Source organism: Daphnia carinata, chromosome 3 (assembly GCF_022539665.2).
Source record: "Daphnia carinata strain CSIRO-1 chromosome 3, CSIRO_AGI_Dcar_HiC_V3, whole genome shotgun sequence".
NCBI lineage: Eukaryota > Metazoa > Arthropoda > Branchiopoda > Diplostraca > Daphniidae > Daphnia > Daphnia carinata.
This window is the reverse complement of record NC_081333.1, coordinates 3,543,023-3,566,188: the sequence shown is the minus strand read 5'-3', so window position 1 is coordinate 3,566,188 and position 23,166 is coordinate 3,543,023. Positions and strand designations below refer to the sequence as shown.

Sequence of the window (23,166 nt, the reverse complement as noted above, 5' to 3'; positions counted from 1 at the left end):
CTTATGTAATGCATCAATTGCTGCCATTTACATACTAAATTAACGAACTGAAATTACAAGTAAAGCATAATGCAATTCATTTAGAATAAAAACAGGTGTCATCACCGGCCTTGAATTTCGTGATTGGAAGAAAATGAAGCGGCAGTGACAGACATCGTTTTCTTATTTGATTCAAAACACGACATGCATTCAACACAGTCGGTTGTTGATCAATTGAAAATGTGGTATATACGAGAAAATATTCTACGATTGTCACATCATCCGGTTTTCAGCGGATGCATCTATGCGCAGGTGGAATTGAAAATGAACGGCCGCTGAGATGATTGTCATGGTTTTTCCCGTAGTTATTGTGTATCCTCTCGACGTGGACGTTTATTGTCAACCGTTCAATTTTGCCGCTTATAAAAAGGCATACACTGCTTTCTCTTAACCTACGCGCGTTAGTAGTGGTCCAGACGTTCGACTGTTGTGAATAACCGTATCAAAATGGCAGACAAGTAACATCATCTTTGATGTGTTTGTTCTACGTTTTAATATCCCCTATTTTGTTGTGTTCTAGGATCGAGTTGTTTTACGCTGTCGTGTTGGTCATCCTCCGATTGAGTTACAGTTTACCTGTTTCTTCGGATGTTGACACCAGAGGTAAAAACTGTTTCAAATGGGATTTTAAATCTATTTAATAATTGAATAAACTAGCTGCAATTGAGCTGGCGGATGCTATGGACGCGACAGCCGATCCATGCCAGGATTTTTTTCAATACGCTTGTGGCGGATGGATCGAAAAGAATCCAATTCCAACATCGAAATCGACCTGGTCGCAATTCGACCTTGTGAATAAAAAACTAGCTCATGAATTGGCAGGTGTGTGTTAACTCTTCCAACATTTTAGTTTGTAATCTAAATTTAAAAAAAAAATTATGCAGATATTTTGAAAGAGAAAAATTCTCTTACGGATCCATTTCCAGTGAGACTTGCCCGTCAAATGCACAGCGACTGTATGGACAACGGTAAAAAAAAAATGATTTAAATAAGTTTTAATATCCAACGGGTATAACATTTGAATGTCATTCAGATACTACCGAGAGCTTAGGATTGACGCCTTTAACCAATTACTTGGGTCAGTTCGGTGGCTGGCCGATGACGTTGGCTCATTGGAAAGATTCTTCATTCAACTGGACGAACACGACAGCGTCGGCACTCACTACTTTCAATTTGCCCATATTAATCAGCATCTTCAATGACTTGGATACGGATCACACGAACGCGAGTACGATCTACATTGACCAAGATTCGCTTTATTTGCCGCGTTCAGTCCTCGTTAATTTGACGGCCAATCCAACAATTGCGACGGCCTACAAGAAAGTGATAGTCGAATCTGCCAAAGCGATTAGAGATTGGCTGCGGAGTAACGTCACTGACGTCGAAATCGAGAGCCAAGTCGACGCTGTTTTGAAATTCGAGTCACAGTTGGCAACGGTATTACACAAGACACTCGTGTAGTAGTTATTCAGCGTATTCCTAATTCATTGTCGATTCTAAACAGATCACCGTTTCAGATGGAGATCGTCGCAATAGCAGCCGAATGTACAATCCAATGACGCTGACAGAACTTCAAAATTGGACTGACGGCCTGTTCATCAATAATTCTTCTAATAAAGTGTGAATTAACGTCGAGAATTTCCAAGTAATAATTTTTAATTGTTTGTTTTCGTTTAAAAGATTAATTGGCTAGAATACCTCAACGCTATTTACTCTTCCGCTGGTATCACGATCCCGAAAACGGAACGACTTGTCATAGCCGAGCCGAATTATTTAAATCAGCTCATTCAACTGTTGAATAAAACACCGCCTCGAGTGTTAGGTAAACTCATTTCGATTCCTAGATTTAAAAACAAAATGAATCAATTCAATTTTTCAAATTAGCTAATTACATCCATTGGCGTATTGTGGATGCTCTGGCCATGTTCACTAACCAGCGCATGGCTGATGTGCAATTTGAATTTGCTAAAGTGACTGAAGGCATTTCCAAACCCAATTCGAGGTTGGTGTAAATCAGCTCAATTAACCTACTTACACAATACATTTCCATCAATGGCCAGGTCACATCAATGCGTCGATGCCGTCAATGAACTCATGGGAATGGCGTTAGGTTCAGTTTACGTTCAAAGAGTGTTTGACGATCAATCTGTCGAAGAGGTCATTTGCATTTTTGTGTTAATATGAAAATAATTTAAAATAGTTAAATTTTACAGATTAAAGAGATGATTGTCAATTTGAAAAAGTCGTTTAAATCTCTGCTAAGCGAAGCTTCTTGGATGGATTCAACTACTAAATCAACAGCAAAAGATAAAGTAGATGCCATGATTGAATTTGTTGCCTACCCCGCATGGTTAAAGAACAAAACTGCCTTAGAGGATTATTACGACGGGGTAAGTGAATTCACGATTCATTTTGCAGTGGATAAAAATTTGAATTTTTTTGTCGGATAGATTATTACGACTTCGACGGGTTCCCATTTCTATAATATTCAACAAGTGCATTCTTTTATAAATCAAAACGAATTGGCCAGTCTCCGCGAGAAACCTGATCGCACCGAGTATGAATTTCGAAATGAGTTCTAATTTATGGGTAAAAAAAATTAATTTTGAAAATACGAATACCGCAGATGGAACGATAAACCGACTATTGTCAACGCTTTCTACTCTGGCACCACAAACTCAATTAGTAATTTCTTCACGAATTACGCAAAAAAAAAAAAAAAAAGAAATTTAAAATAATAATAAATAATTTTTACCAGCTTTTCCGGCTGCCATTCTACAACCCCCGTTTTATCAAAAAGGGCGTTCGGCGTAAGTATGAAAACATCTGATGGTCTCAAACGAATGTAATTATCCTAAAATAAAAAAAATAGGGCAATGAATTACGGCGCTATGGGTAGCATGATCGGTCATGAAATAACTCACGGATTCGACGACGAAGGTAAACACATTCATTCCCATTTCATCAATCAAGTGACTGTCAGTGAAATTGCGTAGGTCGACAGAGTGACAAGTACGGCAACACGGCTCAGTGGTGGTCGGAGAAAACACTGGAACTGTATCAAGAACGGGCCACGTGCTTCATTAACGAATACTCCAATTTCACCGTCCTAAATGGTTCAAAAGTAGCTAAATACGATTTAAAAATTTAGTTTGAAAGCAAAAAAAAAATTAAATTCCCCATTCATTGATATGTAAAGTTAAACGGGGTCAATACCCAGGGCGAGAACATTGCGGATAATGGCGGAGTGAGGGAAGCCTTGAGAGCTTACCGTTACTACGTCGCAGCCAATGGCCGGGCTGATTCGACCAAATTCGAAAACTTGACGCCAGAGCAAGTTTTCTTTCTTGCTTACGCCAATAGTTTATGTGGAACTAATACTCCTCAAGCGTTGAGGACTCTTATTGAAAAGGATCCTCACAGCCCTTATCGCTATCGCGTCATAGGAACTCTGTCCAATAACGAAGACTTTGTCAGAGCGTTTCAATGTCGTCCAGGCACGCCGATGAATCGATTAAATAAATGCGTTCTATGGTAGAACACTATCTTGAAAAATTAAATAAATTAATATTGAAAGCTTTGTTGATCATATACCTCTTTTCAGGCCAATTAAGAAATTCATGTCAGTGTTGGCCTACATTTCAGATGCTTATCCAAAAAAAGAAAATGTCAATTAAAAGATGTCATGAGCTTGAAGAAGACTATGACATCCAAATTATCTTCCACTAAAGCTGTAAATAGAAACAAAAACTGGGTTAGGAATTTGGGAAATTTCAGTTGGCAATCAATCAATGTCGTCAACTATTCACCTGGAATTACAGCATTGCATGATTCATAAAGCAAGCTAAATGCCACAATTGACGGATGCCTGCAGTATTTTTCGAATCATCTTTTTTCTAACAAAAGTAAATGAAATCGGCAAGCCAACACTACAAAATGGCCTCATTTTCAAGCCTTCAAATGGATTTCACGGTGTGTAATGGCCTCCTGGTTATCCCCTTACTTCACACAACTAAATAGGCAAGCAGCATCTGTTGGCTTTTGACTGTTTTCCAAACCACGAAAAGTGTTTCTAACAATATGCCCACGTTCCAACGGGACGGCCGTTTCCAAATTCACTTTCCTAAAAATAGGCACGCAAGTACCTGTTTTAAACGGACGAAAAGAAACGTTCACGACGACGATAAAAATGCACGATAACAGTATCGGATTATTTAGTTACATTTCGGCTCGGGTTAGTCAAACGAGTCAAAGAATGGCTTACCTACGTTATTGGAAAACAGGTATTCATGTTGCAGCAACAAAGAAGAAAGGGAAAAAAGAAAAACTGCACAGCCGATCGATTTGATTTGGCCTAGGGTATAATTCCTATTTCCACTTGATTACCTTCGCATAAGCGACGAGGAACACAGAGAACCTTGTGTTGTTTAGACAACTCGCCTCTTTTCACGTCAAACCAAGTCGTCTGCTTTTGACAGCTGGTTGCCAGATAAATAATAATATCCTAATCTCTCGACTCTGTTTTAAATGTCGAAGAACAAAATAAAAAACGAAAGCTATTTACGACCTTTCTACAAAACAATAAAAGAAAAGAAATGGAATTGCCTCAAGGTAGAAAGCTAAAAAACCTTTTGCAACATTGATCCGATGTCTCCCAATTACGACTCATTTGATTGGTCAGATCAAAAGATAATATATTCAAAAAGATTCATTTAACGTGCGTCTTTCGCCACGTGTAAAATGATGGGCTTTTGTGTGTTGACATAAAAGACCAACGTAAAAAAAAGCGGGGTCATCAAGAGAGCCAACTGTGTGCGTCCACGATATGATCAATAATCATGCACGTTGAATTGCCGATCTTCTCAGACAACTTCCCTCCTTTTTTTCCTCTATACACTCATGTCTGCGTGTAGGCTGCTGTCCTCTTTTACGGATCGATAAGTCATGCCCTCTATGAATCGGTTCCGCATCGTCCCACCCACGGTCCCGAAAAAAAACCTTTTTCCGCTACTACTGTAATACGCGGACGGTTCTGCTTTTCATCAAGGGCGCGCACACAAAACATGGAAAGGGATATATCTTTCAATGGCCGACAATCAGAAGTAATCACGTTGACAAGAGAAGGAGGGCAAGGAGAAAAAAAAAGGGGGAACTGTAAACGACGTCAAAGAGAAATAAGAGGAGAGAGTTAGGAAAAAAAAAAAAGAGATCAAAGACAAAGTCAAAGAGCTCCGGAGTCGCTAAAATTCCACACACACACACTGCGCACATATGAGACTTTGAAAAAAAAAAAAAAGAACGACAGAATGCGCATATATGATTCCGGCACAGAATATTTTTTTATGTATTATGATTTCTTTGAACTTCGTTGTGTTCCTACGTTTTCTGCGGCGATGGATCAAATAGTTCCGTACACGCCAACCAAAATGCTCCATCCATAGGGCCACAACCGTTTCTGTTTCCCTTTTTTTCTTTTCTCTTCAACATATCCGTATCGATTAGCCGTGGGGCTCGTTCATCCGCTCAGACTATCCCCCCCCCCCTTTAAAAAAAAAAAAATATCTCCCCAATTTTTGTTTTGTTCACTCCACCTACCCCCAGTCGGAGTAGGTGAAAAATAAAAATGAATTTTCACGTTCATCACCTAATCAATTTCCCCAAAGACATTAAAAGAATAATAAATCAATAAATTCTTAAGACGAAACGTGAAAAAAAGCCAAAAAAGACGTGAGAGACTTAAAAAGGTGACGGCGATCCTGGAACTTGCTATTTATAACCACTCCCCCGAATGCGCGCGTGTGTGTGTGTGGATGCTCTTTGCGTGTGTACAAGCTCTTTTTTGTTTTTTGTTTTTCGAATTGCGTCGTCGTCCGGTTTCTCTACCAACTAAAAAGAAAAAAAAAATAATCATTTTCCTGTTCGACTCTTTTAGGTTTCGTGACGTCACGCATTTTTCCCGCGGGAGAAATTTATTATTATTTTTTTTTTAAGGAGGGAGAGAGAAACAACCGCCTGACGCGCTCTCCGTTACGGCACAACTTCCGTTATGTGTGTTTGCTCTTCGTTCTGCAGTTCTTTTTGTTTCAATTCTTTTTGATAAAAAAAAAAAATCAAAACAAAAAATAAAATCCCGAGACGCGTCATTTTCGTACGACGCCACAGTGTCGTCGTGTTCATTAGTTTTTTTTTCTTCAAAAAAGATGATATCAAAAGAGGATTAGTCGTTCCACTTTTGACACACACACACACACGCAATGGAGGTCACTACCGGGAACGTCGTTCGGCCCGGGACCATTTAAAAATGTCGTTTCTTGAAATGTACCGTTTTCTTTTTCTTTTCGGGTTGTTGTCGAATGCAAACAATATGTATCGACCTCGATGGTTTTTTTCCCTTAATCAAAAATATGCATTTTCGGTTGATAGTAGATATATATATTTTTGTAATATACGCAGCAAGAGAGAGAGAGAGAAAACAAAAACAGTATACAAAAAATTCGATTACACACACACACACACACGCAAGGACCAAAATGGATGGAGGACTGTGTATAATTCGAATTTAATTTAAAAAACAAATGTTTTTTTTTTTAATAATTCATTCCCGTAACAATAACACAAAGGAGAAACAATGTCGGTCGTCGTAGAGGGACGGACGCAAACTTTCACGCCCATTGTAAAATTGAACCTCCCCCCCTCCATTATTTGGTGGGGAGACGACAACAACAACAAAAAAAAATGGCAAAATTTGTTTGTTTTGTGTGTGTGCACGTGGAATTGTTCCGTCGGAACGGTGCGCTATTCCCCGGCATTTGTTTTTTTCTTTCTCAATTTCGGGAATTTTCATATGCCTCCCTTTAAAAAAAAAAATGACTTTTAAATTTTGTGTGTGTACACGTCGTTGTGTGTGATTTTTCTCAATCTTTTACTTGTAATTTCTAAACCAAAAAAAAAATTGTGTCCATAAATCGTGCGGTTGGAATTTTTTTTTTCTTTTAGAGTGAGAACATGAGTGTGTATCGATGAAAAGAAATAATTATGTCATCGGCGGCTATGTACACACAAATCAATGGCTGGCGTGTAAAAAAAAAAAAAACAGGTCAACATAATCGATTGTTTTTGTGATGAGGGGGGTAAACATTTTAAATCAAAAAAATTTTTTTTGTCCTTTTTTTTTTTTTTTTTTGCTTTAATGCAATTTGAAAATAGACCAGAGATTATTAGAATAACGATATACGTATGTAGCTGTGTGTGTGTGTTATATTATTTACAAGAGAGGGAGGAATCCAATCAATGGAGAGAAATGGCCGGAATTCCGGGTCATTTTCATTATTTAAAAAAAAAAAAAAAAAAAGAAAGATGGCACCATGTGCGCAGATTCCGGAATTCCGGCAGGGTTAAGAACATTTTCTTTCACATTCCGGATATCTTGACGATGGATAGCAACACACACACACACACCTTCCACCCTAAAAAAAAAAAAAATAGTGCGTGTGGATCCCCCCCCCCCCAGTCTGCTGCGCGCTCAACAGAAAATGAATAGTATAGAAAAAAGGGGGGTGGGTGGGAAGGACCGGAATCAATAACCGGAAGAACGGGGAATAGGAGGAGGGCCATATAAAAAAAAAAAAAAGGACAGGACACGGGTATCATATGATGATGATGGCGGTCAATAAAGACACACACGGCGGTTGGTTTTTTATCTCCATCTTCTTGTTAATGCGTTAACGGGTTAACTGACCGGCTGGAAGTGGTTCGTCTGCTCTACGATTCCAAAGAGGTGATGAGTGAGTGGAAGACGACCGACTGAAGTTCGCCAAAGAGCGACGATTGCCCACACGAGTAGGTCGACTGCTGGGCGGAAGCGGCTGCGGAAGAGTTGGACGTGACCAGCGAGAGGCCGGAACACGACGTGTATCCGGTGAGAATGGGCGAATTGTTTTGATTGGCCGACGATGACGACGTCACAGACGAACCGGTGGACGGTGACGTCGCCGGTGACGGTAAAGAATTACACGGACGTAAAGCGGGTCGATTCCGCCCACTGACGTCATTTCCGGCGGCGGCAATCTTTGGCCTCTTGACGCACTGCCACGCCTCGGCCTCTTCCTCGTCTTCCAGTGAGGAGATCATGCGCGGTGTAGGTGGAAGGTATAAATCGCTAAAGTTCAATCCGCACGACGACGACTCGAGCGACGACGGGATGGACAAGTCGTCCGTGACGTCAGCCGACGTCCGCCGCCTTTTAATCGACGCCGCTCGTGATTGCCCGTTGGCCGTTTCCAGCGTCAAATCGGCCGACGAGACGGGCAGTTCGTCGCAGCTCAACAGCGACCTCGTCATCTGCAATTCGTGCCCGTTATTATCCGCTTGTTCCAGCCGCACGGCCGGATGATGGAGCCGACTGGCGCAGTCGGGCGACGGGCCCATCTGATGATTCACTCCCGTCGTTTTCTCGTCCCTGGCCTCGCGCTGCAGCCGCCTGAGCGTATTGTTGAGCAAGACGGATCGTCTCAGACACGATTCCGCGTCGTCAATCCGCCTCAATTTGGCCAGCGACAGTTTGAGGACGCGTTTGCGTTCATCGCGCAGCCTCAAGCGCGGACTCCACAGCTGGAAAGTGGCGCTACGCCGACTGCTGCTGGTTGTAGCCGAACCCAGCCGGCGGCAGTAGGACGATGAACTCAATCCGTTCGTACCTCCTCCCGATGATGATGATCCGCTTCCGGCTAATCCGCTCATGGATGACGGACGGCTGTTGCTTCGACACCAAGAAGACGAATCCGTTTTCGATCCTGTTTATATAAAAGACACGGAGAAAAAGAGAGAAAACAATTTTTTAATAATCGATTGTTAAAAAAAAACGGGGTTTTTGGCGTTCAACAAACACGTCACGTAGACTCAATCACGTCCCCCCCTCTTTTTTTCGTAGACATTCCGGATGCGTCAGAGAAATGAGATTTTTTTTTTTTTGGAAGCTGACAAAAAAGAACGTCATTTCTTTAAAGGGAAACGGAAGTTGTGGTTGGTGGTGATTCCGTCGTGTGTCAGACATTTCAGGGGACCAACGGAGGGAAAAAAGGTTTCAAATGTTTTTCTTATTTGTTTCGGAATATTCGTTTTTTTTTCTGTCGGGAGTGTAGTGTTACATGGCGGACGAGACTCACGAAGTGGAACCGAGAATTTTTGAAATTTTTTTTTTTGGAACATAGGGGGCGATGCGTTGTGTCAATTTTTGAAAAGTGCACGCAAACGCCAGTGAGGAACGTGAAAACTCGTTTTTGAAGACGTATTTTTTTTTGCTTATCGTTGAACTCGACCATCACAAAGTCGTGTAATTGCGTTCAGATAATTCGACCGTGAGAAACGACGATTGAACGAACTAAAAAAAAATGGCCGAAACTCGTTTTTCTGCATCTTGTTAGTTTGTTGTCTTCTTCTTAGCGAGTTACAAGACAGAAAGAGAAACCAAAGAGGTCGTTGACGCGCTCCCTTCTGCCACTTCCGGCTGACCGTGACGGCCCTCACGGTTTTTTTTTCAACCTCTCTTACATCTCTCCCCTATTCCCAACCCAATTTTTAAATTTAAATCGGCAAAATTTTTTTTTATAGAAAAAAAACATTAATATGCTAATTTGACACATAAGAAAAAAAAATGTGAATGATTTTTGACAGTTGGGATTTTATTTCCCTAAGATTTTCAAGTTGATTGACCTTGGAACTCGGCTGCGTCCATCGGGACTCACGCCCCCTTCGTTCCCTCCCGTCTTTTTCTTGTGTTTATACACACGGCGGTCCGTCTCTCAACAGCAATGTCTTTAGGAAAAAGATAAGGTTGCATGATTCCAACGCCCTCGGGCTACTGGATCGAAGAGATTTTTCTCTCACAGAGAGAAACGACACAAAAGGTAAAACACGTCAGTGTGTGTATACTATATACACACACAGAGAGAAGACGTGGTAGTCCAGGGGGGTAATTGACCTTGGTTTTTTCTTGTGTTGTTGTGTTAAACAGACGAGTAGCGGTCGCCCTCCCCTTTCAACGGTTCCAATTGGGGGCTCTGTTGCCTAGTTTGGAAGCCTCTGTTGCTCAATTTTTTGGTGAAGGAAATTAAAGGGCCACAAAGACTAAGCGATGAACCTTTTTTTTCAATTCTTATAACGAGGTGAAGAAACACAAAGTTTAAGGGGGGAAATGTCCTGGATTGTGGAAACCCACACACGAAGTCAACAAAATAGAAGGGGGAGCTCGGCACAGCGCCAGGTGTCATCAACGCCAGGTGCAAAAAAAAAATGTTCTGTATTGAGGTAAAATAGAACCAGAGGACGAATCAACAAGAACGAAACCAGGACGATCTCTCTCTCTTCCTTTTAGTTGATGATCTAAATAGCAACGGGATTCATTGACTAAAAAAAAACTCGAATTTCAAGTCCCGAGGCTGTTCCATAATTGAAACAAAAAAATTGTGTCTGAATTTCGCCATTTTGGTTTTAGAAAAAACAAAAAACTTTCACCGAAAAACCTCACCGACCGTGACGACACGTAGCGGTACATCAGGTTCGACAGGTTTCGGCAACTTTTGAAGAAGCACCAGAAAAAGGGGCAAAAAAAGATTAAAAACCGCAAAATTTACATCTGCCGTACAAGTCCCCATCATCATCGTTAAATAGCATCTTTTAAAAAGAAAACGATTGAGAAAAACTGGCAAAAGATGGTGGAGAAAATTGCGTCCCTCCATCAGTTGGCAATTCAACTCTTGTCACGTACCGGTAGCCATTTTTGATCCTTGGTTTCATTTCCTCTAAACCTTGGGCGCAGGGGGAAAGAAATAAATTGGCCACCACCCCCCTTCTCCGCAAATGGTTCGATTTGATCGCGAAATGAGGGTGACCGTGATCGTCTGAACGAATCCAAATGGAAAAATATGGCTACCTTGACCTCGATCGTGTTAGGATGGCATTCCGACCTTAAACGCAGAAGGAAAACTCGCACCTGAATTTGAACATATTTGTGTGTTTATCTGATTGGGGAGGGTAGGCAAAGAGAAGAAGAAAAATTGTGTCCAACATGACGTCACACGCACGTGATTACATTCGTACGGCAAGGTCGCCACCTATCGACCGCACAAAAGCCACACCACGATAAACCACCTCGTTTCACCCAAGTTTGGTAAGAAAAGAAAGAAAAGAGCGCCAGTGTTCTTTTTCTTTAGTTAGCCACGGCCCCCGCTAGAGCGACATTTTGCAGCAGGGCACCCTACTTTCCCTCGGCCCCTTCTCTCTCTCCTCACTCCTTCCGTTTGTTATATTTCACTTGAAACATTGTTTTTTCTTCTTCTTCGTCATACTATTTTCTCTCTCGTCAAAGTGGGCCACGACGTGACAAACCAGAGACGAAAAAAAAAGGGAAATCGAAAAACTACTCACACAATTTGTGACAAATAAAAGTTTTAAAAAACTGACCTGCAATTGCTCCTATTCCGTCGTTGGTGCAATTCAACTGTTCCTTGTTGCTGAGAGAAACCATCAGGAGTGGATCGGGATGGTCAAAGTCTGTCACTGTGTGGCTACTGCCACCCCAACTTCCCGCCACTCCACCACTACATTCGAAATCCATCAAATTCTCTTCGAATCCGCACGGCATTGCGACTGATAAAGGCATTGAAGGCTATTACGTGTCAAAATGTCGTAATTTTCTTTTCTATTGGGCCTTTTTTTTCAAATTCTAGGGGCTTTACCCCAGAAGTCAAGAGAGAGATTGTAATTCACTGCTGATTGTGCAAAAACGGAACGACGTCGTTGATGAAACACACTGCACTCTTTTTCTTTCTTTTCTTAGAAAACAAACGAAGCGCAGAATTGAAGAAACAAAAACAACAGAAAAAATTCTGAAAAAGAAAAACGGAACTTTTTTTTGTTTTTTTTTTTTTTGGCTCGGTGCGACGCTACGAAATATGCGACTGATCTGGCCGAATGGGGCGGACTGACTGACGTGCGAGCCGAGGGAGACCGCAGTGTCTATAGGATACACACACACATACAACCAGTGTAGTACTGTATATCTATTCTCTACGTGTTGTGTGAATATGCAGCAGCGCCACCACCATGCGACCACCGTTAAAAAACAGCGGAGCTCTCCTTTCTTTCTCCTCTTTGTTTTTTTGTTTTTTGTCATTCGTATCAAAACTACTGAATGTTTCACCAGGAAAAAAAATCACAATATTTTGCCTAGCCTTATCTGTTTTCAGGGTTTTTTTTTTCGATGATACCAACAAGAAAAAAAAAAAAGAAAAAAAAACAACATTGCAACATCAGCTTGTAATTGAAAGCCCTAAGGGCAACATGCACCGGGCAGCTGGTCACCTCTCATCATGACGTCTTTCAATTTTTTGAAAGGGGGGGGTTTTGTTTGGCCCTTTTTTTTAATTCTTCTTGTCTAATAATGGCGGTATGGAAATGTTTCCGTCAATAAAAAAAAAAAATAACAATTTTCAATATTTGCACTAGTGGCAGACGACGCAACTAGTAAGGATTCGTCCTAAAGATAAACTCACGCTTAGTCCCCCCCCATCACCACTCTTTTCTCTTCACCCAAGTCTGGACTGGTTTTTTTTTTTTGTGTGTCTCTGTGGTTCTCGAATCCAATTAACCGACTATATTTTGGTTCTTTTTTTGGATGGAAAATGGTAGACAGCGACTTGACGTTTTGACGGAACTGAAATTTTTTTTTGGCGAGCATAAATCCAATGTTTTTCCAAAGAAAATTACACAAAAGTATTTTCAAGAATATAGTTCAAAAAAAGAAATCACAAAATCATAAAATAAAAAAAGGGGGAAAGAGGAGAGGGACTGTTGGGGAGCTTGGCGCTGTCATCATTGTTGCTGCGCGCGGCCTTGCCCCCTCTCTCTCTTCTCTCACTTTACACGTACACACGCACACACACACCCAAAACTTGTTTTCTATCTCTTTTTTCACTGTACACACAGACACACGCTTTCCATCAGTTTTTTTTTTATTTTCGCCTTGAGACAAAAATCGTCCTTTTTTTTCTTCGCAGAAGAAGAGAAAGGAAGAAATACTAAAAATCTCTTCCCTAAAAAAAAAAAAAAAAAATTAACAAAATAGTTTTGTGTGTCCGGAAGTAACCATTACTTTTTTTTTTCTCCCCTTATGTGTGGCGCATTCCTATTTGGCTGGCACCCTGCAGAAAAATTCAAAAATGTGTTATTTCTTGTTTGCCTTGTCCTTATTTAAAAACGCGAGTGTTTTCTTCCTCTACTTGTGAAAACGAAGCGATGTTGCCTTTTCGCGTTCATTGTATTTCAATTGCGTATTAATAATCAGCTGTTGAGGATTGCCAGCGAAAGTTTCGTTCTTTCCGGTCGTTACGGCGCCCTTCGTCCGTCCTACTTCGTAACCTCTCAACATCCACTTTAACGATGCTAATTTTGATTTTACATGTGAAAGTTTCGCCACTGACGGAATTAGAAAAATGAACTTTGTCCGCATTGTCATAGCCGTCAAAGTTCATTTGTAACATCTTTTAAAAAAATACAGACAACATTGATTCGAATCGATGAAATAGATTGAAATTGGAAAAAAAAATAGAAATTGAAGCTGAATCCTCCCTATTGGATCCAACGTGCTGGTCCCGTCTCTCTCTCTCTCTTATGTATGAGAAGGTCACGTAGACCACTCGCAGTCCCCCCAGCTTCTCCCTTTGTGTGTGTGTATGTGATTAGCCCTGGGCATCTCCCCCCTCTCTGAGCTCTCCCGGTGAGGAGTTTTTTATTTTTTTTCGAAGGAAAAGAGAGACTTGTCATGTTATACACTCTCTTTTCTCAACCGACACACATACACACACGATGGTTCCAGTTCCCCCCCATTCTCTGTGTGTGTGTGTGTACTAGTCTCTTTTTTTTCCCGGTTTCTTTCTTTTGTCCCTCAAAAATACTTTGTCTGGTTTGGAATGAAAATTACTTCGACAACAGATACACACATTTAGAGGAAGCAAAAACCTTTTTTTTTTTTTCAAAAATATTTACTTTAATATATTTCAGAAAAAAAAGGAGACGTGGCAACGAAATTCCCCCCTACTGTCAAGGAGTGTGTGTGTGTGTAGTCCCATTTGACGCGACTGTGTTTATTGGGTTCAAGGGCTCCACAATCGATAATCTCTTCAGCAGTACCACGGTTATCAGCCTATATAAGGTATACAGGGGGGGATGGTATTTAAGACAAGTATAGATATGTTTTAATTTTTAATGAAAATTCCCAATTGTTTGCAGTTAAAAAAAAGAAGTTTGTCAAGAAGAAGAAAATCATGGAGAGCAATGAGTTCTTCTAATGGAAATCAGCCACTAGGGGGATATATACCCACGCGTCTGCTAAAAAAAGAGGCGGAGTGTGTGTTTTTAAAACTGTGTTTAAAAGAGAACTCGTCCCGTTTAAATTTTGATAAACCACTAAACGATGGGGGTTTTGTTTTCCTTTTTTTTTCTGAACCGCAATCTCACCACGTTTTTCTTTATTTTTGTTTTAGCCGACGTGGGGTGTGTTTCTATTTCCCCCTGGTGACGGTAGCGATCAAAATTATCGCCATCTTGCCTGGACTGGTTTTTTTTTTTTATCTTTTCGACCGATTATCTCAAAATCGGCCTGATAACCTGCGACCTTTCATCCGTTTCTTTTCACATTAGCTAAAATTTGTATTGTGAGTTTAATTTGCTTTTAAGAAAATCAAATATGAGTTGTCATCTTCCTTCTTAAAATAAAAAACCAAGGCCTTGAATTGATTTTGTTTGCGTCAATTTTAGGAGAGACAGGGTCGATCACGAACTGAAAGTATCGATTAGAAATCGCTAGAAATCGTCTGCAAGTAGGGAAAGGTTGTTGCTGAATGAGGAAAGAATACTTTTTTCTTATCGCCTTCTTTTGTTTCTCAATTCTATCAAACGTTAAAACGATTGATGACGAGGTGTCCGTCGATCTTGTTTTATAGGCAAAGGGCGTCATCTTGTTCACGACGGTGTGAAACGAAGAACAACAAACGTTGAAAAAACCAACGTACACGATTTGAAAATATCCAACAACTCGTGGGGGGAGAGGTATCTGACGCAAGAGAAAGCGTCTGTGTGTTGCAGAATCGTCAAGCTATCCCCCAGCAAACCGCACGAATAAGAACGGGTTAACCTTGTTGTGGGCTTCACGCGGGCACCGTTGCCGTTCGTCGGCCTTCACGATAGCTAAATAGTATCGCCTCGTGTGTGTGTGTCAACAACAACATTTCGTCAGTAACTGTTTCTTTTTCTTGTTGACAATTTTTGGCGTGCAAATAATAAAATGAATTTTCTGCCTTCGACTTTGCGTAGCCAATGGGCTGTGTTGTCCCGTATAGGTAGTGCAACAACAACAACAACAACAACTTGAAACCGGATGAAAGTGGCCAACCCGCCCGCGCATGTAACCGGCCGCCACCGTCTGTCCTCGCTGCAACTGTGTCAAGTGTATTGGCGAGTTTTGCAGAGAGAGAGAGCGACCAACAACAAAACATTATAGAACTAAAAAAACAAAAGAATGTAGTTGCCCCTTTTTCGTTTGCAGCAGGAGAATTTTCATCGCAAATGGTGATCATTGTTGCGTTAATACAGATGTTTCGAAATCGAATGATGTCGTATGTTGATCATTAGATTTGCTTCAACTTTGATCTTGGCCAAGATAACAGTTTGAACCGGACTACGATATGAATGTTTTATCTACCAATGACTTGATCAATGCGACAACGTTGTTTCGCTGCGGGGGGGCACCGCTTCTGGGCGAACATAATTTTTACATCAGAGAAATTGGGTTACAATGTCACCAGGCGCCATTTCCCTATCTACTCTACACAGACCTATATAAACAGTTACATTTTTTCGTTTCATTCCCCTACTTGTGTTTCCTTCTTTTTGTAATATAAAAAAAAAAGGAGAACTCATCGCTAAAAAAAAAATGTATGTCAACCTGGAATGGCGAACATCACTCTCCCGCTCAGGTGCTAATTGGTCCTCCAAAAATAAAAGATGGATGCCCAGGGACCGGATGCTGCGTGGGTTTTTCGTCTGCTATTCTGCAACACATGGCGAATCGATGCTGTCTCAAGATAAACGTTTCTTTTTTTTTGTTTCGCCTTCATTCTGAGAAAACACTACCCGCACAGCTTATCACTCAGCTATGAACCAGTGTTACCATAGCAACCTTCGAATTTTTTCTTCGATGGGCCTGTCCGCTTTCTTTTTCACCGACATTTTGTTTTTTTTCTTCCACAGCACATTCCTTTATTCATTTCCGTTCTAAACGAACTTCTTTTTGTGTGTGTGACACATTTCAGTTGAACGACACGCCAAGTCGGAAGAAATTCACTGTACATACAGTTTCGAAACAGAAAACTTGTGTGTTTGTTTCTTCGGATGAAATTTAATTTGATGAGAGACACAGACTTGCTCCAAAAAGTTTTGGAGTTGGACGTTTTTCTTTTGTTTATTGGATGCACTTTTCCCTCCTCTTTTTCTTTTGTGTGTCTGATCTCCCACGAGAGAGGAAGCCGAAACTTTGTGATCATATCAAATCAATCCAAATTTCATTCAAACTTGGGTCTCATTAAAACCATCGAAACATGTCCGTTTTTCACTTGTCTTCTTTTCCTTGTCCGCCCTAGAAAAGGCCAGCACAATGTTTACGAGATTTCATTGTGTACACTGCGTTTTCCACGTTGAACCACACACACAGAGTATAAAATGGCTATTTTCGGTCTTTCTATTTTTTTTTTAATCTAGAATTTAAAGGGAAAAAGAAATTCCTGGTCATAACATGTTTAATGAGATCAAAGAATGTTTTCGGCTACCGTATGTTTTTTATTTTTGCTTACGTTTATCATAGAGGTATTGTGCGGTCAAAAGACATTTTTTTTTAAAACCCACTTGGTATTTCGACCGTGTCAAACAGCCTTCAGGGCTGTACCGCCATTTTTCTTCTGTGCAGCGTGTTTGCTCTACTATCAAAATGCGTAGGGGTGGTGAAGGGGGAAATGCGTATCGACAGTTTTTAGCGCCCAGATTGAACGATCGGTGGGTGGGAAGAAGCCTTCGGGCAAAGCTGTGACGTCACAACCCTGTACATGTACACACAGAAACGTGGCGGGGGCGTCCCAAATAAAAAAGGCTTTTCTCTCTTGAGCTCCCAGTTTTTTTTTTAATGAGATGCTGAGAAAACCCAAAAGACGAAAAGAACGGTGAAACAGGAAACGGATGAACAGTGCCACATAAAGGACGTGGCGACGAATGAAGGAGAAAAGAAATAAGGATCCCTGTGTGTGTGTGACATCACGGACAAAGGCACAAGGTCAATTGGCTATCGCACAAGTTTTTCCCCCTTCGTCGCAGGTAAACTATTTATTTTCGTTCTTGAAACGATAAAAACAAATGAACATCGTAACTCTTTTGTTGATCTTTTCCACATTCCCTGAAAACGGATTCTTCTTTTAGTAAAAAAATTTTACCCATTTGAATTTCTAATTGTCCATCGTATGTTTTCCGAGTATTTGGATTGTATGACAAGTGGCCATTTTGTTAGATCCGCCCATCTCTCCGTACATAAGCCAGTAGAAGTCGAATCCCTTGGCAATTTCCCGATCTAATCCAGGGCTCTCTCTTTACTGTCTTCGTGTATCCTGCCTCCTGGCCATTTTTTCCTTTCTCCACCATTTTTTTTTTCTTTCTTTTTAAATCGTGCGGTGGCGTCTAGCAAACTGGACGGGCATGGCGCCAAAAGACGAAAAAAAAAAAAAGGATATCTTTTGTTTTTCATTTGTTTTCTTCTTCTCTGTGTACGTTCACACCCCATTTTTGGTCGTTTTCTAAAAAAGACGGCCATCTTTGGATCTCTTTCCTTTCTCTTTATTTTACGAAATAACCCCTTCCCAACAATAATTGTTTTTGTTTTTTTTAACCAAAGGTATAGATACACCGCCATTGAAAGTAAAAGTTTTCTTGAACTGAGAAACAAGTGAAAGACAACCCTACTTGAATAGGGGAGCGAATTTTTTTTTTGCGCTAGGTCATCAGACTTACGTAAACAATGCCCAAAAATAATCCTCACAAAACTCTCGCCAGCTTAATAATGCCCGAAGCTAGAAAATGAATGTGAAAGTTTTGTTTTGTTTTCCGATAGATAGTCCAACATTTGGAAAGAGAACCGCCGGCATATCAACGGGTGGGTTTTCTTGTCTAAATATTCTGGCTGGGCAGCATAAATGAGGGTCACAAAACTCATGAAAGCACACGATCAAGTTGCGGGACCCACTTTTTTTTTTCTTTTTCCGTTGTCTTTCATGTCGTTTGTGAAGTAGTCGAATGTCTGTGTTGTCGACTACGACGCATACACACATATTGATTGATTTCTCTGGACTGTAGTGGTTGTTGCTTATCCAGTTTGAAAAGAAGACGGCACACAGAGAGAGAGGCTCGTGTGTAACGTTTCTGGAAATCATGCCGTCGTCGCCGTGGCGACGTCTCGAGTAAAAGGATAAGGCATATACCTCCATATTGCAAGATAGTCAGATTTCCGATTGAAATGGTTTGTTTTAGACAGGATATAACTACCAAGCTGGGAGGTTCTTTTGTATCTCGTCTCGTTTTGTATTATTTTTTTTTTGTTTGTCTGCTGTCTATTGAATTTCAAGAGATTGTGGCTGTACGAAAATGTAGGCAATATGGCCGCCGCCGGCCACCCCTCCACAACTGGGCTACTGCAGGCAAACGGCTGCTGTGTGGCCTACAAAAATACCACGACACGGGCTTGCGCGCGATAGGGGCAAGGTCACAAGACCATAAAAGCAACGGTACAGCATGTTGGTCTGTGTGCGTTTCCTTCGCCAAGAATTGGAAGCGCCAAGAAAAAGCGGGAAAAATCGTTGACGTCATTTTTTTTTTTTTTTCATTAGAAAACTCAAATTGTATTAAATGAACTTTATCAAGAACAGTTTGGCTCATAAAGTTCATTTAAAGGAGTTTGAGAAATCCCACGTTTGGCGGTCAAACGAGTTGGAAACAGACTTTTTCTTGAAAGAGATCAAAACAAAGGTGGAAGGGTCGTGTGGCGACCATGACGATCTTTTTATGGTGAGGTCGCTGCGTCGGTGTTTCGACAAGTTGTTGGTTAAGGTTGGATCTCTCGAAAAACGCTCGGATGCACTCGGATATAGACGCCCGTATCGGACAAGATGGCACCGCCTAATGGCAATGGACAACGATAAAACGTTGTGACAACATATTTGTCGTCTGCTACGGTTGCTTCACATTTGAATCACATCCGCACACGTTGCTTATGAAAATCAAAAGATGAGCAATCACGAACAAGCCGAACTAGTCGATGCGTCGTATTATCTTAGTGATTCATTCCAAATTCCGTACACAACACGTGACTCTTCCTTTTTTTCAGTTTGCTGTTTATTTTGTGTGTGTGTTTGAGGGGAGGTTTATATGTGGCCAAATGACGTCATTTAAACGGGTCAAGGTTTTTTTTCGTTCTTATTAAGATGATTGCAAAAAAGTGGATCTTTTTTTCTGCAAAAACTTTTTTTTGTTGTTTAAAGACGTGGATCGCTTTTCATTACACAAATTTCACTGTTCTATTTGGTATGTCGGCAGCGTGACATTGGCCCTGCTCCCTCTCTCTTGTGTGTTATGCGCGCCTTTTCTCAGGCAGCTAAATTATCGATCATCTGCTCTCTCTTTGTGTGTGCCGGAGAGGGGAGAGCGAAAAAAATAGTTTCGTGTGTATATAAAGAAAAGTTGGAGAGAGAGAGAGACGACGACGAGGATCAAGTGGCGGTGGTGGCGCTCATGTCTACAGACCAAACAAAGGATTTTTTATAGCAAAAAAAAAAAAAAAAAAAAAACGAAAAAAAAGAAGAATATAAAAATAACAAGGGAATGGACAAGGATGTAATAATAGTGGCGGTGATGGGTGAATTTGTTTGTATTTGGGTGTAGGTATAAGTAGTACGCACAAATCTTTTCATCCGGATTAAAGAATGGATCGTGAAATTGTTATCCACAAGACTTGACACAGTCCATTCCGTCCCATTTCAAACTTTTTGATAGGTATTTATGTTAATGATCGTTGTGGGAACTATTCCTCGAAAGTGTTGTTTATTGGGTTGGCCATTACGATTTCCAGGAAATAAAGCAAAATGATGATCATGGCCGCCAATGCGCCACAATTCCAAACGGCTGTCAGTAGAAACTTAGAAAGTGTTTGTGTACGTATATTCGGAACGAGAAGAAGGGGTGGAAGTGTACAGTGCGACTTTGTCCTCTTTTTTTTTTTTTTTCTCGAAAATTGTATGCGTGCGTGTTTGTGCGTTTGACCGTGAGTAGGAGGAGACATCAGTTGCCTGGAAGGGCGGTCAGACGTATCGCAAGAAAGGCAGACGAATAATTAGTATCTTTTCTATGAATACCCTTATTGCCATCTAGCGGCAGTAGTGCTAGTCGGGAGCTTTTTATTAAGCAAGAGATACATCGATATTGTGCAAGATTCTGATTTTCAGTTATCGCGCACACATTAGAATAAATCGATTGCGTTGTTTACATAATCTCGTGTATTTTGTTTTTTTTTTCCTCATACTGCTTTACTTAGTACGCGTAAAAATTTTTGGCGCCCATAAAGATTGTTTGAAGAACAACTAAGATTTTTAAAAGACGCGTGAAAATAAAATAAAAAAGAGAAATAAGAGAGAGAAAATGTGTGGCAACTCGGGTTCACGGGACATAAAAAGTTGCCCAACGATGTCAACATAAATATTATACGATGTCGTTGGACTATATCTCCTGCTGCTAACCGTAAGACTATATCATACTGTTTAGATGAAGAGATAGGGCGTGATGACATATTTATTGAACGGTTGTTATGAATGCTACCACTGCTCTTCATTTATTGAAGAGCGCTCTCGTCAAAACCAAATCAATTGTTAGGAAAATGTCGACATTCCAAGGCGTTAAAGATCTTTTTGGAGGAATCATTGTTCGATCAAACCAGGAGCCGCACGAAAGGGGCAAAATGGAACAGCTTCTAAAAGGTACGTTAAACATACAACAGTTCATTTTAAATCAGATGTTTCATATAAGCATAATAAACAGAATCTCTGCAAGCTTGGACTTCTAATGGTGTGAGGGGTGTGTGGTTTGAAGTAGAACCTGCCTTTTCGGAATGGATTCCTGTGCTGATCCAGGTAGTTTAGTGAGGCCTAAAAATGTTCTGGTTAAATCCTAATCAAATATTTCATGGTTTTCTGTAGAATGGCTTTTCTTTTCATCATGCAAATCCAGAGTTGAGTGTCTTGCTCAAATGGTTGCCATCTGATGAACCTTGCCAAGTACCTGGCTATGCACATACAATGGTTGGTGCAGGGGCCATGGTTGTTAATGACAAAAATGAAATTCTTGTAGTCCAGGAGAAGTATTATCAACGACCACATTGGAAACTTCCAGGTGGTTATGTGGATCCAGGTAATTTATACCTTTGCCAAAAGAGATTTTTTTTATCAAGATGGTATACAGTCATTGACTTACAGGTGAGAGCATAGCAACTGCTGTCCGAAGAGAGGTTTTTGAGGAAACTGGTATAAAGACCGAATTCATGTCGCTTGTTGCGGTTCGTCACCTCCAACCAATAGAGAAAAATCCCAGTGCAAGATATGGCTGTTCTGACATCTATTTTGTAGCATATCTCAGACCCATTGAAGGAACGGAAATCAAAATATGCCCTCGTGAGCTCAAAAGTGCCTGTTGGATGCCGGTAAGCTTCAGTCGCAACTATATATTTGCAGCAAATAAAAATAATTTAATTTGAATTTGCCTTGGGTGTACAAGTTGACCGATTATGCGACTCATCCACTGGCTTTCGAGGTGGGCAAAATTTTTGCTAACCAGCTAATGGCGATTACCAATGTGAATAACCCTGCCTCAGCGATTGGTTGTCTCGAATCAATCCATCAGTTGACCAATAGCAATAGCCAAATTTACTTAGTCGATGGGGAACGCAAATTTCAACTGCCATAGGTTCAAAATTGGGCGTCGCAACATTTAGTACTTGAGACTATAAAATTCTTAGTTTTGCTTGTTGGAACAATTAGTCCTACAATTATGCAAATAGGAAATTAAAAACTGCACAGTTTAATGTAAATGTATGCTCCTGTTCTGTTGAATACAGGTCAACATTACAGTTGTTTAATTTGTTCATCACTAGGTGGCGTTGGCATTGACAATTTCGTAAAGTTCCGTCGACAATGGCTGATCGTTTGACACAACTACAAGACGCGATTAATGCGGTAATTATTGCAAATTGCATTTAAGGAATCGTGTTTTAATAACAGCTCTTTTTCCTTGTTCAATTCGTGGTTGTAGCAAGCCGATAATTTTTGCAATGCAATCGGGATCTTGCAACAAACTGCCCCACCGGCAACTTTCCCTGGCTTCGATCGGGCCGGCAACCGAACACCACAGCAACAACAAGAAGATCACGCTTCACTTTTTGCCACATTAATTGCACGTTGTGCAAAAGATATCGACGTCCTTATCGATTCTTTACCCAGTGAAGACTCAACCACAGAGCTACAAGTATGACTGAGCTTTATGAATGAGACGTAATAATATTTATCGAATAATGGGTAACATTTGTTATTTGATTGCAGATTGCAAGCCTCAGAAGATTGGAGGAGGGAAATGAGGATGCTGCTGCACGACTTAGGGAGGTTGTGAGCGAGGGAGAACTAATGCTAGAGAAGATTCAGAATGCCCTACATGACATTGCACAGACCCAATTAGCAATGCAGAGTACAAGCCCAAGCACGTAACCAATCATTACTTTATTCCTTGTATCCTAATTTTGATATTTAAAGAAACGAGTAGAATCAAAACAAGTTCCTTGCAAAATTTAGCATTTCATGACTACCTAAGTTTAAAGCTCTTGAAATATTCAGCGTAAAATTCTTAAACATGTTACACACAGGTGAGAGAAGTCATTTCAGGAAGGAAGGAAGATGGGGTGACAGATTGTAAAAGAAACTCTTGAAAAGGATTCCAAACTTT

General features: G+C 40.7%; 4 protein-coding genes and 1 long non-coding RNA gene across 6 annotated transcripts; 3 read left to right on the top strand and 2 right to left on the bottom strand.

Annotated features, from left to right (window-relative positions):
• Positions 1 to 344: 344 nt before the first annotated feature.
• Positions 345 to 4,534, bottom strand: LOC130693013 (uncharacterized). The gene is made up of 11 exons (XR_009420689.1): positions 4,304 to 4,534; positions 3,849 to 4,184; positions 3,634 to 3,770; positions 3,311 to 3,568; positions 2,964 to 3,167; positions 2,795 to 2,893; positions 1,932 to 2,185; positions 1,738 to 1,879; positions 1,080 to 1,649; positions 952 to 993; positions 345 to 897 (listed from the first exon to the last, which is right to left on the bottom strand). It is a non-coding gene; the product is annotated as an uncharacterized LOC130693013 (long non-coding RNA).
• On the top strand, positions 436 to 3,620 carry LOC130692982 (neprilysin-1-like). The gene is made up of 16 exons (XM_057516074.1): positions 436 to 497; positions 560 to 642; positions 697 to 861; positions 924 to 1,007; positions 1,073 to 1,476; positions 1,544 to 1,657; positions 1,720 to 1,861; positions 1,924 to 2,041; positions 2,100 to 2,196; positions 2,253 to 2,429; positions 2,490 to 2,596; positions 2,666 to 2,724; positions 2,798 to 2,849; positions 2,912 to 2,979; positions 3,036 to 3,163; positions 3,239 to 3,620. Exons 1-16 carry the CDS (start codon positions 487 to 489, stop codon positions 3,575 to 3,577), a joined length of 2,148 nt encoding a protein of 715 aa, XP_057372057.1. The 5' UTR covers positions 436 to 486; the 3' UTR covers positions 3,578 to 3,620.
• A 2,631-nt stretch (positions 4,535 to 7,165) lies between the features above and the next one.
• Positions 7,166 to 12,033, bottom strand: LOC130692989 (uncharacterized). The gene is made up of 2 exons (XM_057516083.2): positions 11,500 to 12,033; positions 7,166 to 8,831 (listed from the first exon to the last, which is right to left on the bottom strand). Exons 1-2 carry the CDS (start codon positions 11,696 to 11,698, stop codon positions 7,801 to 7,803), a joined length of 1,230 nt encoding a protein of 409 aa, XP_057372066.1. The 5' UTR covers positions 11,699 to 12,033; the 3' UTR covers positions 7,166 to 7,800.
• An 8,736-nt stretch (positions 12,034 to 20,769) lies between these two features.
• Positions 20,770 to 22,255, top strand: LOC130692994 (uncharacterized). 2 transcript variants are annotated; one of them, XM_057516088.2, is made up of 6 exons: positions 20,770 to 20,919; positions 21,020 to 21,155; positions 21,217 to 21,308; positions 21,375 to 21,585; positions 21,651 to 21,874; positions 21,949 to 22,255. In XM_057516088.2, exons 2-6 carry the CDS (start codon positions 21,056 to 21,058, stop codon positions 22,135 to 22,137), a joined length of 816 nt encoding a protein of 271 aa, XP_057372071.1. In that variant the 5' UTR covers positions 20,770 to 20,919; positions 21,020 to 21,055; the 3' UTR covers positions 22,138 to 22,255. The 2 variants fall into 2 exon arrangements, with proteins under 2 accessions (XP_057372071.1, XP_057372070.1); XM_057516087.2 differs by having other exon boundaries at positions 20,794 to 21,155.
• On the top strand, positions 21,961 to 22,993 carry LOC130693010 (mediator of RNA polymerase II transcription subunit 21-like). The gene is made up of 4 exons (XM_057516114.2): positions 21,961 to 22,026; positions 22,325 to 22,406; positions 22,483 to 22,695; positions 22,770 to 22,993. The coding sequence occupies exons 2-4, from the start codon at positions 22,365 to 22,367 to the stop codon at positions 22,929 to 22,931; spliced, it is 417 nt and encodes a 138-aa protein (XP_057372097.1). The 5' UTR covers positions 21,961 to 22,026; positions 22,325 to 22,364; the 3' UTR covers positions 22,932 to 22,993.
• Positions 22,994 to 23,166: the final 173 nt, after the last annotated feature.

Excerpts from the sequence above, each read along its gene's own strand:
- LOC130693010 (XM_057516114.2), top strand. The coding sequence starts at position 22,365 with ATGGCTGATCGTTTGACACAACTACAAGACGCGATTAATGCG. Across the intron at positions 22,407-22,482 it reads TACAAGACGCGATTAATGCG|CAAGCCGATAATTTTTGCAA; the intron begins GTAATTATTGCA and ends TCGTGGTTGTAG. Across the intron at positions 22,696-22,769 it reads ACTCAACCACAGAGCTACAA|ATTGCAAGCCTCAGAAGATT; the intron begins GTATGACTGAGC and ends ATTTGATTGCAG.
- LOC130692989 (XM_057516083.2), bottom strand. The coding sequence starts at position 11,698 with ATGCCTTTATCAGTCGCAATGCCGTGCGGATTCGAAGAGAATTTGATG. Across the intron at positions 8,832-11,499 it reads CGGAATAGGAGCAATTGCAG|GATCGAAAACGGATTCGTCT; the intron begins GTCAGTTTTTTA and ends TTATATAAACAG.
- LOC130692982 (XM_057516074.1), top strand. Across the intron at positions 2,042-2,099 it reads ATTTCCAAACCCAATTCGAG|GTCACATCAATGCGTCGATG; the intron begins GTTGGTGTAAAT and ends ATCAATGGCCAG. Across the intron at positions 2,597-2,665 it reads GAGAAACCTGATCGCACCGA|ATGGAACGATAAACCGACTA; the intron begins GTATGAATTTCG and ends CGAATACCGCAG.
- LOC130692994 (XM_057516087.2), top strand. The coding sequence starts at position 20,987 with ATGAATGCTACCACTGCTCTTCATTTATTGAAGAGCGCTCTCGTCAAA. Across the intron at positions 21,156-21,216 it reads AATGGAACAGCTTCTAAAAG|AATCTCTGCAAGCTTGGACT; the intron begins GTACGTTAAACA and ends CATAATAAACAG. Across the intron at positions 21,875-21,948 it reads AAAGTGCCTGTTGGATGCCG|TTGACCGATTATGCGACTCA; the intron begins GTAAGCTTCAGT and ends TGGGTGTACAAG.